Source organism: Carlito syrichta, unplaced genomic scaffold (assembly GCF_000164805.1).
Source record: "Carlito syrichta isolate Samal-C Ts95f unplaced genomic scaffold, Tarsius_syrichta-2.0.1 Scaffold288355, whole genome shotgun sequence".
In the NCBI taxonomy this organism is placed as follows: domain Eukaryota; kingdom Metazoa; phylum Chordata; class Mammalia; order Primates; family Tarsiidae; genus Carlito; species Carlito syrichta.
Window position 1 is genome coordinate 124,649 of NW_007232451.1, and position 12,956 is coordinate 137,604.

The window sequence follows — 12,956 nt, forward strand, 5'->3', positions numbered from 1 at the left end:
TCAAAAAAGCAACCGGGCGTGGTAGCGCATGCCTGTAATTCCGTCTACTTGGAAGGCTGAGGTGGAAGGATCACCGGAACCCAGCAGGTCGAGGCTGCTGTGGCTGGGAGCGGCCACTGCACTCCAGTCTGGGCAACAGAGTGAGACTCCAACTCAAAAAAAATAAATAAATAAAAGGTGTTGTTGATGTTGACGTTGGAGATTAGAGGAAACAATCCAGATTAGAGGTAATAGTTGCCTCAACTCAAGTTTATAGTCTCCTAAGGAGGAGGGAGGGAGAGAGGAAATGGGACTATAAGACCCTTTCTTCCCCCAGAAAATCTCGAGACAGCTGATATATCCGTATTATTAGGTGCTTATATGTTCCCTAGGGGTGTGGGAAACTAGCAGGTGATGTTTGGTAGGATGAGCCAACACACATGAGGCGGATTCAGAAAAGTTGGATTAATTCATCCTTTTATGAGTTGTACTAGCCAGACATTCTGCTTGTTCTCAGATGTTTATTGTATCCTTCAGCTTTTTGTTGAGACTGTGGACCACATTGCCTGGCCATGCCCCCTGAGGCACTTGGTGAGCCCTGCACAATGAAACAAAACTCACTTTTACCATCCCTGACTGACCGTGAGCAGGCGTATGTTTGGTGACATCATGGTTGGAACTATGTGAACTGGGGTCAGGCTTTCTTCCTTGTGTTTGAACTTTGCTTTCCTTACCCCCTTCTTCCTAGATTCTTACCCACCTTCTCCTTTGAGTTCCAGTCGTTAGTGTTTCAACCATTGGATGTTGTCTTCGCTCTGCCAAGAGGGAGAAGGGAAAACATGGAGTCAAGTGTCCATGCTGTGCATAAGAGTAAAAGTAATGTGGGTAAAAGAGGATTGGAGGTAGGCAAGAGTATGAGGCTTTCTGTTGTTGATAGCAGCGTTTTTTAGGCTGAGTTTAGTTTCCAGTATCTGTTTTTGAGCTTGCTTGTGTGGAGTGAAAAGATAAAATAGAATGATGACTTCTTTATTCTCAGACTCAGAATCCTGAACTATGAAAATGACTTTGTATATGGACATCTGGACCTTTTTTAATGCTTTAGATGGCCAAATATTATTTTGCTAAAAGTATAGTCACCAGCCAAATTTCTAATTCAAATGAGTTTGAGGACCTCTTATCCAAATGGTGAGTTTTTTTTTTAGTATTTGTTTTATTACCAGCAGAAACAATACTTTTAGAACTTACAAATGGAGAACTTGCTTTCCAGCATGTCCAAGCAGGTTTTTTTTTTTTTTTTTTTTTTTTGAGTCGGGGTCTCAGTCTGTCACCATGCTGGAGTGCAATCACATGACCACAGTTCACTGCAGCCTTGACCTTCTGGGCTCAGGTGAGCCTTCCTTCTCAGTCTCCCAAGCAGGCACATGCCACCACGCCCAGCTAATTTTTTATTTTTTTGTAGAGATGAGATCTTGCTATGCTGCCCAGGCTGGTCTTAAACTCCTGGGCTCAAGTAGTCTTCCACCGCAGTCTTACAGGTGTGAGCCACTGAACCTGACCTCTTCCAAGCAGTTTTTGGGAATACCCCATGCTGAGTAGAACTATTCTCTGTAAACCACCTTTTGTCAGGGCTCTGGAAAATATTTGCACTTGACATAAAAATCTTGTAGGTTCTACTTTCTAATTTAAGCTCTGGAATATCTTGGTAAAGGAATCTATATAAGTAGAACAGGCAGGTAAAAGGCAGGTTAGCCTATCTTGTGCTAGCTGTACAGTATGACCACCACATTCTGGATTTTATTCTTTTTTTTTTTTGAGTTGGAGTCTCACTCTGTCGCCCAGACTGGAGTGCAGTAGCTGCTCCCGGCCACCGCAGCCTCGACCTGCCAGGCTCCGGCGATCCTTCTGCCTCAGCCTTCTGGGTAGCCGGAATTACAGGCATGTGCTACCACGCCCGGCTGACTTTTTGATTTATTGTAGAGATGAGGTCTCGCTGCCCAGGCGGGTCTCGAACCCGCAGGCTTAGGCAATCCACTCACCTCAGCCTCCCAAAGGTGCAGGATTACAGGCTGAGCCACCGACCCCGGCTGGATTTTATTCTATGAGGAGAAAATAACATTTTCTTTGTTATTCAAGTGAAGTAAAGCTCTGGCTGATTCAGTGTATATGTATATAGCAAAAAGTACATGAAGATTGAGGTATTTTATGTTAATTTGATTTGACCAATTCAGTGCCATTTTATGAGGGAGTTAAACTAAGTGTAGCTAACATAATGATATGTTCAAACAGAATCTGTGATAAACTGTTTACTAAAATTTTACATTTAAAGCAGATAAACAAGACAAAAGGGCAATGAAGTTGCTTAGTTAGTTGAAAAGTTAAAGGAAATAAGCCAAAGGAATGATTTGGTTATAAGAAAAATAGGAAGCTCCTGAGAGGCAGACATACCCTCAGAATTCTGTCAACATTGAGACTTGGTCAGGAAGAAGACGGAAGCTTTGCTGAGCCCAGTATCATTCTAGGCCTATTATACCCGTGTCTTAAATCGGGATGAATGCTGGAGTCCACCTGGACTTATGACATAAAGACATTTTACTCCAGCATGTTGACCTCCCATTACACCCTCCTTGCTCTTGTAGGACTATACTCCATGTTGGTTGTTTTTACACAGTGCCAAAATAAGTCTTCTGAAATATATCTTCAGATGTGGTGTCTTTTGTATTGTGTAAATAATGAGCAGACAAAACCCATTTGGTTGAGTGATGTTTTTATAGGTGAATCAGTTTTGTTGATTGGGAATTGCATGTCCACTATAGGTAATAAAGCCTCTTCTCCCCACGTGGGGCCTTCAAATACATGATAAAGAGGAAGTGATCAAGGGAGTTTTGGTCACCTGACTGAATCAAAGGAGATCCAAAGGTGTCTAACTCAATCATAATGTCATTTGTTCATTGGGTATTTACTGAGTGTCTATTATGTGCCAAGTGCTGCCTGAGCCAGGCGCTGTAATACTACAGTGAATTAGACACTGTCCTTCAGCATATGTTGCTCACAGGTTGGAGGGGTAGAAGACACATCAACAGGCAGCCGTGAGACATAGGTTATGCTGCTATCATAGGTATGTGTGGGGTCCCAGACACAGATCCCTGAGGCAGAGTCAGCTAGAGCTTTCATAAGGAGAAGAATAAGTAAAGGGGTGACATGGGGTGGGAGCTAATGAAGGCATTCTCCAGGTAGGGGGTGGCATATATATGCATAGTGTCCTGTGGAAATGTGTTCTTATTCAGGGAACTAGAACTAGTTCAGTGTGGCTGGAGCACAAGGAGTTTTGGGGGGTGGGTATTAGAGGGGAGGGGAAGAGAGGTACGGCTGCATAAGACTGTGTGACCAATTGAATGAAAAGGTGTTTAAAATTAAAAATTAAAAAAAAAGGCATTAAGAATGACTTCTGGGTTTTTATTTTAGGGCAGCTGGATCATTCTCTGAGTAGGAATATAAGAGAAAGAACAGGAAGGAGAGAGAGAAATTAAGTTCTCAATACATTGAGTTATAGAGGTTATGAGATAGAACTCAGTGGTTAAGATTAGCCTCGTTGGAGCTGGGGTGAACTTGAGTAAGTCATGTCATCACTTTATGTCTCTTTGTCATTTATAAGATGAGATTGTATATTGGAAGGATTGGAAGAGATAACATTTGTGAAGAGCTTGTTTAAGTGCTGTATACACACTTACTTGGTTAGTTTTACTGTTTCAACAGAGGTGTATGCTAGGGAGTTGGGTGAGTTCAGGAGTAAAGTTTAGGGAGTTACTAGTGTGAAGGAGACAGTTGGAGCTGTTGCAGCAGAGGTTATTCAGTGCGAGTGAGGAGGGAGGACAACTGAGACCTGAGCACTGGGGAATAGCCTTCAAGGTTGAGTGGCAGAGGAGACACTGGTGAAGTCTAAGAAGGAATGGCCAGAGAATTAGGAGGAAACCCTAGATGAAGTGATATCATAGAAGCCAAAGAGGAAAGATTGCCAGTGACAGAAGCCTCAGAGAGAGAAGGATTAGAAAAATGGAAGGACTGGAAAAAACACTTGAGCTCTTCAGGTTGTGTTTCCATCACTAGACTATAAGCTCCATGAGGATGATTGTAAAAACAACACCTATTCTTGGTACCAGTTGACATTTATGAGTGTTTGCTGAATGAATGAGACTGAAAGGTGAGGGGATATAGGATCTCTCACAGTATCTTTCAACTCTTCAGCATTTCCATACCCACCTCTTCTATTACGTTAATGAATAATCTATTTTTCTTCTTTACTGGAAAAATAGAATCCTAAGGAAGAACTCTCTCACTCTCTTGTCTGGTCACCTCGGTTATACTAGAGTGCTAGAGATGGGAGCTAAACACAGCAGGTAGCAACATGAAGATAATAAAGGCAAAAACATATAGAATACCTTTTTAGGTAGCCTTATTGAGAAGAGAGTGAGAGAGATGGTGATAAGTAAAGAGTTAATTGAGTTTATGAAGGTTATTTGTTTTTATTTATTTTAGGATGGAAGCAACTTGGGCATTTTAAATACAGAGAGACCCAGATGAGAGGGAATAATTGATAGTGAGATCTCTAGGAAGCAGAAGGTGAAAGGATTCAGAGCAGAAGAGGAAAGATCACTTGGAAGTGAAGTTTGTGGGTAAAAGGACAGAAAAGTGAGGGAGTTCCTGCTTATGTGGTTATTTTCCCTATAAAGAAGGAGACAAAAGCATGATTATTTGCTAAACATAAAATCAAAGGTCACAAGGTAGGGAGTTTTAGACAAATAGTGAAAAATTGAAAGCAGTATTGTGAGGGGTGGAAGACTGGCCAGTTAGGATACCAAGAAGAGTTGCCAGTTTTCTCTGAGTGCCTAGCTGAGGTTGCAGACCTGGGTTTGTAGTGGCAGCAGTCCACAAGGTGGTATGATTTTCTCTAGTAGAGTTTATAGCTCAGAGAGAGTGGAGAAGATGTACAGCTGAATTGACCAGGATTGAGATTTGGTGGAATGGTCTCAGGGTAAGGACAAGGTTGTGAAAGAGTTGAGAATATTAGCAAGGAAGTGGTGAAAGTGCTGGAAAACGTAACACTAGACAGATAAAGAAGAATGAAGAAAGAAGTGGGTTTTGTAGGGGAAGACAACAATGTTTTTTGTCAACGCTTATAAGTTCTTAGTTGGAATGGGCACCTGTAATAAAAAAATAGACTAATAAGAGAAAAACAAACAGAAGTTGGATAACATTTCATTTTACATACAAGTATGCAGACACCCAGGAATGCGTTCTCAAAGAGGTGACTTTGAATTCCAGTTTATACAGCATCTTCAACAAAGGGCAGTAAATTTTTAGAGAAGTGACAAGGCAAAAGAAAAGGACTTTTGAGTCTCTAGGGACAGCAACTTGTGGGAAGGCAAATAAATGGCAGAGAAAGGCCAGTCAGTAAAGATTGCTTATGTGGATCCCTCTAGTGTTATCTCCAGGTCCATAACAGTCTGAAGTTATCTTCAGTGGTCAACCTTTGTTTTTCCTGATAGAAAGATGGTGGGGCACAATCCCTTTTGTCTTTGTAAGTCTGTGTCTTGCTTTTAGCCACACAGGAGGTGGGCAGAGAGCTTTCTGGCATTGGCGTCTTCCTAACTGCCTTCAACTCATCAATCCTTCATATTTTGGGGTGGCATATTCTGGTCTCCCACAGTCCACCCTTGTTCCCCAAGTATATATGAAGTATGCATATTAATAAACTTCTGCTTGTTCTTCTCTTGTTAATCTGTCTTTGTCACAAGGTCCATTCTAACTAAGAACTTCTTTTCCAAATAAGAACTTAGGAGAGTTGTGGAAAACATTTTTCTTTCCCTATAACTCGTAGATTTTAAGAAAATTGTGCAAGTCAAGAAATGTGAGATGTTGATGTAGCCAGGTAATGAGTTTAGCTAGAGTTAGCAAATGAAAGTGCTAGAAGAGCAGGAAACTCTGTTAGAGATTAAATATCTGAGGTGGACTGGTTCCAGTTCAAGATGATGAGATCTGGGACATAGGTGTGTGACTGGCTGAAATGAAGAAGAGATGAAGGACTGAGGGTGGGTGCTAGATAGAGACAGGGTTTGGGCATGCAGTACACGCTCAACCAGGTGTCATCCTTTTCGGGGGATGTGGGCATCATTTTTGAGGAGAGGAAGAAGGTGTTAAAGCAAGAGTGGCCTACAATGTAATATAATTATTTTGGTACCCATAGATAATGTTTTGGAAACCTCAAGGTTTGCATCCCTGGGGAAGTTAGAATATACCTGCCCTACCTGTGGGCGTAGTGGACATGGCTGAATTTTAGTTAATGCAATGGAGGATCCTTGGGTCCAGTAAAAAGGGTAATAGTCTAAGATATGGAAGATGGAAGAGACTTTGTCATGAAGTAGATATTTCTGGAAAGTTTAGGAATGGTAGCAGCTGGGTCAGGAGAGATGAAGCATAGATGAAATATGGGCATGAGAGGCTCAGTGACAGGAAGAGTTGAATTTGGGCGGTCGCCAGCCATGACTGGGATATGAGGCATGAAGGCTTCAAGTTTCTGAAAGGAACTTGGGTATAAAATATTTTGTTTGTTTTTGATGCTGGCTGACAGATTGTTGGTGAGAAGCTTTAAGAAGTAAATACTACTACAGGTCATAAAATTATGGTGGAATAAGCTAGCAGTTTTCTATGTGCCAAGCACTGTTCTAAGCACTTGATATGACTATTTCATTTAATCTTTAAAACCACCCAAGGAGGTAGACTTTATTATATCATCATTTATGTTTTTTAAGGTTGATAAATAAAAATTATATATATTTATCATGTACATGTTGTTTTGAAATATGGGTACATTATGGAATGGCTAAATCAAGCTAAGTAACATATATATCACCATATATACTTATTTTTTTGTGATGAGAACACTTAGACTCTACTGTCTTGGAAACTTTTAAGAACACAGTATGTTGTTAATTAACTATAGTTACTGTGTTGTGTAATGGATCCCTGGAACTTATTCCTCCTATCTAAGTGAAATTTTATATCCTTTAACCAGCATCTCCCCAACTCCTTCCCATGTTCCATGCCCAACCCCCGGTAACCACCCCTCTGTTCTCTACTTCCTTGAGTTCAACTTTTTCCAATTTCTTATGTAAGTGAAACCATTCAATATCTGTCTTTTTATGCCTGGTTTATTTCACTTAATGTCTTCCAGGCTCATTCATATTGTTGCCACCAACAGCATTTCTTCCTCCTTCTCCTCTTCCTCCTTCCTCCCCCCTCCTCCCCCTCTTCCTTTTTCTTCTTTTATAAAAGGCTGAATAGTATTCTATTGTGTATATATACCACATTTTCTTTATCGATTCTTCAACTGATGGACACCTAGGTTGATTCCATATCTTGGCTATTATGAATAGTGCTGCAGTAAATACAGAAGTTCAGATATCCCTTCTACATTCTGATTTCATTTTATTTGACTATATGCCCATTGGGATTACTAGATCATATGATAGTTATATTTTTAATTTTGGGGACACCTCCATACTGTTTTCTATGGTAGCTGTACTAATTTACATTTCTACCAACAATGTGCAAGGATTCCCTTTTCTCCACATCCTCACCAACACTTGTTATCTTTTGTCTTTTTGAGATTAGCCATTCTAACAGGTGTGAAGTGATACCTCATTGAGGATTTAATTTGCATTTCTCTGATGCCTAGTGATGTTGAACATTTTTCATATACCTGTTGGCCACTTGTATGTTTTCTTTTGAGATATTAATTTAGACCATTTGTACATTTTTAAGTTATTTGTTTTCTTGTTATTAAGTTGTTTGAGTTCCTTATGTATTTGGGGTGTTAACTCATTATCTGATGAATATAAGTTTGCAGATATTTTCTTCTATTCCATAGGTTGTCTCTTCACTCTGTTGATTGTTTCTTGGGCTGTGCAGAAGCTTTTTGTATTGATGTAATCTCATTTTTCTATCTTTGCTTTTGTTCTTTGTGCTTTTGGAGCCATATCCAAAAAAATCATTACTCAAACTAAAGACAAGAAGCTTTTTTAGTTTTTGTTTTTCTAATAGCTGTATAGTTTTAGGTCTTACATTTAAGTCTTTAATTCACTTTGAGTTGATTTTTGTTTACAGAGATAAGGGTCTCATTTCATTCTTCTGCATATGAATATCTGATTTTCCCACATCACTTACTAAAGGAACTGTTCTTTACCCATTGTGTGTTCTTGATACATTTGTCAAATATCAGTTGACCATAAATATGTGGATTTATTTCTGGACTCTCTGTTGTTCCATTGGTCTGTGTGTCTGTTTTTATGCCAGTACCATGCTGCTTTCTTTCTTTTTTTTTTTTTTTTTTTTGAGTTGGTGACTCATTCTGTCACTCAGACTGGAATGCAGTGGCTGCTCCCGGTCACTGTGGCCTCGACCTGCTGGGCTCCATCAATCCTTCTGCCTCAGCCTTCCAAGTAGCTGAAACTACAAGTGCACGCTACCATGCCTGGCTAATTTTTGATTTATTGTAGAGATGAGGTCTTACCAAGTTGCCAAGGTGGGTCTCGAACCTGCGGGCTCAGGCAATTCACTCACCTCAGCCTCCCAAAGCGCTGGGATTACAGACTGAACCACCGAACCCGGCTACCATGCTGCTTTCTTTGCTGTAGTTTTGTAGTATATTTTGAAGTCAGGTAGCATGACGCCTTCAGTTTTGTTCTATTTTCTCAAGATTGCTCTGGCAACTTTGGTTTTTTGTAGTTCCATATGAATTGTTGGATTTTTTTTTTCTGTTTCTGTGAAGTGTCATGGGAAGTTTGGTAGGTATTGCATTGAATCTGCATATTGCTTTGGTTAGAATGGACAAAATTCTAATTTAGAAATTCTAAAATTTTCTTCCAGTCATGAACACAGGATATTTTTCCATTTATTTGTGTCTTCTCCAGTTTCTTTCATCAGTGTTTTATAGTTTCACTGTAAAGTTCTTTTACCTCCTTAGATAAATTTATTATTAAGCATTTTTTGTAGCTGTTGTAAGTGGGATTGTTTTCTTAATTTATTTTGAGATTTTGCTGTCATTTACATTTTAAAGATGAAGAAGAAAAGATTTTAGAGAGATTATGTGAATAGTCAGGGTCATTCATTTCATTAACTGTTGGAGTTGAGATTTGAAACTAGGCTGCATGAATTGAAACTCCCTCTGGTCATCACTGTTGCCTCATTTGGAAGAGAGGTGGCTTGATTACTTCCTGGAACGTGACCTGAATGTGGGACTATCATTAACCTGTTATTAGCGGAGGATTCAGGCTGTTCTGTTGAGCATACAGATTTCAAATTAGGGATTATGAATGATGATGGAAGATGTACAATTTTTTTTTCTTTTTTTTCTTTTTTCTTTTTTCATCTTAAAGATGTGGCGTACAATTCAGAATTGAGTATACAAATGGTCATTGTGCAGGCAAAGTGTGAGGCCTCACTTTGGTCCTCACTTAACCTGATTTGAGATCAAGTACCCTTATTGATGAGGTGTGCCCCCGCCTCCGGCAGTTTTCCACTGTTGCCAATCCCTTTCTTATAGTGTTAATGATAATTGTTCACAATTTTTAATATTCATTTTTCTTTTTGGTTTGATTGCACGGTATCATGAAAAGTCTGATATAGTCAGATAGCTAGTGGCTAATGGTAGCAAGTATATATTTAAAACACTATAAATCGCCATGAGAAGATTGATGTTCAGTTTATTGAAAATAGCAGGAGAAGCTGAAAGTAAGTTAATGGGTTAGTCTGATATGTTAGAGCTTGGTTCATAACATATTTGAATATGCACTTAAAATTATAGTTTTTAAGTATATTTATATATAGTTTGATAGCATGTGTCTGTAACAATCTGAAATTCATCTGTTGGAAACTTATTTAACAAGAATACATTGTTTTCTCTTGATTGATATTTAGACCATTTTCAGACCTCTAAACTCCTAACATCCTTCCTCTGGTAAAAATGCTGTGTAGTACTTGAACATAGTAAACTGGTACCTTGTAGTTGAAATTTACTGACTTTCCTAGTAAATAGATAATTACTTTTATAACTGAACAGGCATAGGATATTCTTGAATCAGCGGAAAACAGTCCTAGCTCTCCTCAGCTGTCTACCTTTTCATACTCATATATTGTTATAAATACCACCCATGTGGTCACTACATTAAAGAGTCCCAGCAACAGTTGATTTTATAATTTATAAAGGCTTATAGGGACCTGTCATGAAATTTTCATTCACAGTTTTCAAGGTTAGTTTCTCTGAACCCTTGTGTTCATAGATTTTGATTAGTTTGAGGCAGGAAATTTTAAAATCTTACTCTTTTACTCTGCACAGGAAGAGAATTGGGAGAATAATAAAGCCAAATTTGTGCTTCTCCATTTGCTGAAAAGAATAATAATAACTACAACAATAAAACAGCTAACCTATATTGAACCTGTGCTTTCCATGGGCTGGCTGCTACACTGTGCCAATGTTGTTGAATTCTGACACACAATGTAATAATTATTATCATCAATTTACAAGTGAGGGAATGGTCTTAAATCAACTAAGTGACTCAAACATGTAGCTAGTAGAGATAGAATTTAAACTCACACAATGTACCAGAATGGTACTGTAGTGCCATATTAGACCAGAATATCATTGAGAGTTGAGTGGGAGAATATTGGTGAACTTTATGATCTTTTTTCCCGTATTTTTTAAAAAAGAAATATCTCCTATGTATGTACATTATCTAATGTGTTCGTGCACAATTCTTTTCCATGTTATGGAGTATGGCACAGATTCCTAGGAAGGATGAATAAAATGGGAATGGTTTGCTCCACTTCCAAATCCTGGCCCTTTGTCTAGGAGAGTGTCTGGGGCTGCAGCTAAGAGAGCAGCTCTCCAGGCATGGCTGCCTCTACTGAGTGCTGGAGAAAGGATATATGGGGCCCATACCATCTTCTCCAACAAGCAATGGTGTCAGGGGCAGCCAGGCCTGCAAGGCCTTCAGTTCCTGCAGCCATCATGCCTAGGTCTCTGGGTTGGTTGTGCCTCTGGCCTTGTGGCAGCTGGAAGGAATCAAGGACTTCCTGTGTGAGCCCGGCGCTGCCATGTGTACAAGTCTTTCTTTATTCTGGAGTTTTTTTATTCTCCACTTTCACTGGCTTGATGCTGCCTGTTTTGACCTCTGACTTCTCTTGTATTTACAGTCTCTTAGTATGACTTTAGACTGAAAAGGGCCTTAAGCATACATTATCTACTTCTGCCTCTGACCACCTTACTTTATAGATGAGAGTGTTGACTCACAGACATGAAATAAGTTATTCAAAGCTCTGAGACTAGAGGCTAGGTTGAGCAGCCTGTCTCATGACTCTAGTCTAGCATTGCATTTCCCATTCCAGATTTGTACCTGGAACATGATTTGTGTCACCCCACGCCTTGCTTCCAGTCTCTTGGTTGTCCTGATCCTGGCCTGACGCCTGCCTTCTTGATCCCTTGGCTTTGCATCCTGCACTGATTGAGGGAACAGTTGTTGTTGGTGCTAATCCCAGCTTTGGAATGACTGTGTGACCCCTGGCAAAGTCACTTTGTGCTTTAATATAATTACCAGCAGATTAAGTAGGACCCTTATCAAAGAGAAGACTCTTGGGAAAAATGTAAATCGTGGCAACCGGTGACCTATTTTATGATCATTCAATGGAAGAGACTTAAAAACCCCATGAAAACGAATACAGCATAGGGAAAGAATGAGTTGATTAAGGCTTCATATTGAGTAACCTAAACAAGGACTTATGAGAAAATTAGAAAAGTTTTTGCCAAGTTGTTATATAATGTAGTTAACAGGAGAGGGTACTATTTCTTTCTTTGTTCCTTACACAGAATGCCTGTTGGATCAAATTCTGCTCTGCAGGTGGTAGTATAGAGTAAGTTATTGGTTTTACTTGTGATTAATTTGAACTTGGAAAAACATTTGCTTAAGTTCTTTCAACAGATCTGATTAGCAAAGAAGAATATGCAGAATTTTTAATGCTGTGAATGTTTTGGTATAATAAAAATAGATGAGATTTCAAAAATTGGGCACAAGTTAAATCTGACATTTTCATTTGGTTGTTAACCTCTTTGAAACTCAGTTTTCCAGTATGTAAAGTAGGGAGAATTTGTTTAACTTTTAAGTGAAAGTTATGAGAATTAAACAAAATAGCATTTGTAAAGTGCTTGGCACATAGTAGGTTCTTAATCTGAGTTAACTTCCTTCCTTCCGTTCTGAAGGTTTAACACTTTTTGTTGTGTTTAGATATCTGATATCCATGTTACTGGAGAGTCAGAGGATATGTCTGCAAAAGAGAGATTGCTGCTCTGGACTCAGCAGGCAACAGAGGGCTATGCTGGAATTCAGTGTGAAAATTTCACAACCTGCTGGAGAGATGGAAAATTATTTAATGCCATCATTCATAAATACAGGTATGGAATTTGTGAGGGTATTTTCTTAAACACTTATGAGATGTTTTTTTCACTTCTTAATTTTGAAATAACCTTTTAATTATACTAGAGGCAATACATGTGCATGGCAGAATATTAGCAAATACAGATAAATTAAAATAAAAGCACATTGCCACCACTTAAAGGTCATCCCCTTAACCTTTAGTGTATACGTATACACACACACACACACACACACACACACAGCGGTAATATATTTTTGGATTTTGCCAGTAACTTAGCATTTAACAACCTTTGGTAAGTAGAATCTGCAGGTAGAAGATCAAGATTTTGTTGTTAGGGAACTGCTGAGCAGGAAGACAAGGCTTTAGTTCAGACTTATAGCTCACCCATTTCCAATCATATCTCCCAGTCTAGTTACTCTAGAGAGTAGCTACACTTAACAGTGGTCAATTTTGAGATGACAGACAGTTTCCTCATGAGAATTATTAACAGCAAA

The 12,956-nt window shown here is 39.1% G+C and overlaps 1 protein-coding gene across 1 annotated transcript in view; it reads left to right on the plus strand.

The window, feature by feature from the left end:
* LOC110595242 (plectin-like) overlaps positions 1 to 12,621 on the plus strand; it is a 69,031-nt gene extending 56,410 nt beyond the window's left edge. Inside the window, exon 6 of the mRNA XM_021710265.1 lies at positions 12,312 to 12,621. Coding sequence (XP_021565940.1) covers positions 12,312 to 12,557 — 246 coding nt within the window. The 3' untranslated portion in view covers positions 12,558 to 12,621. The remainder of the gene's footprint in view (positions 1 to 12,311) is intronic.
* The last annotated feature ends 335 nt before the right edge of the window (positions 12,622 to 12,956 follow it).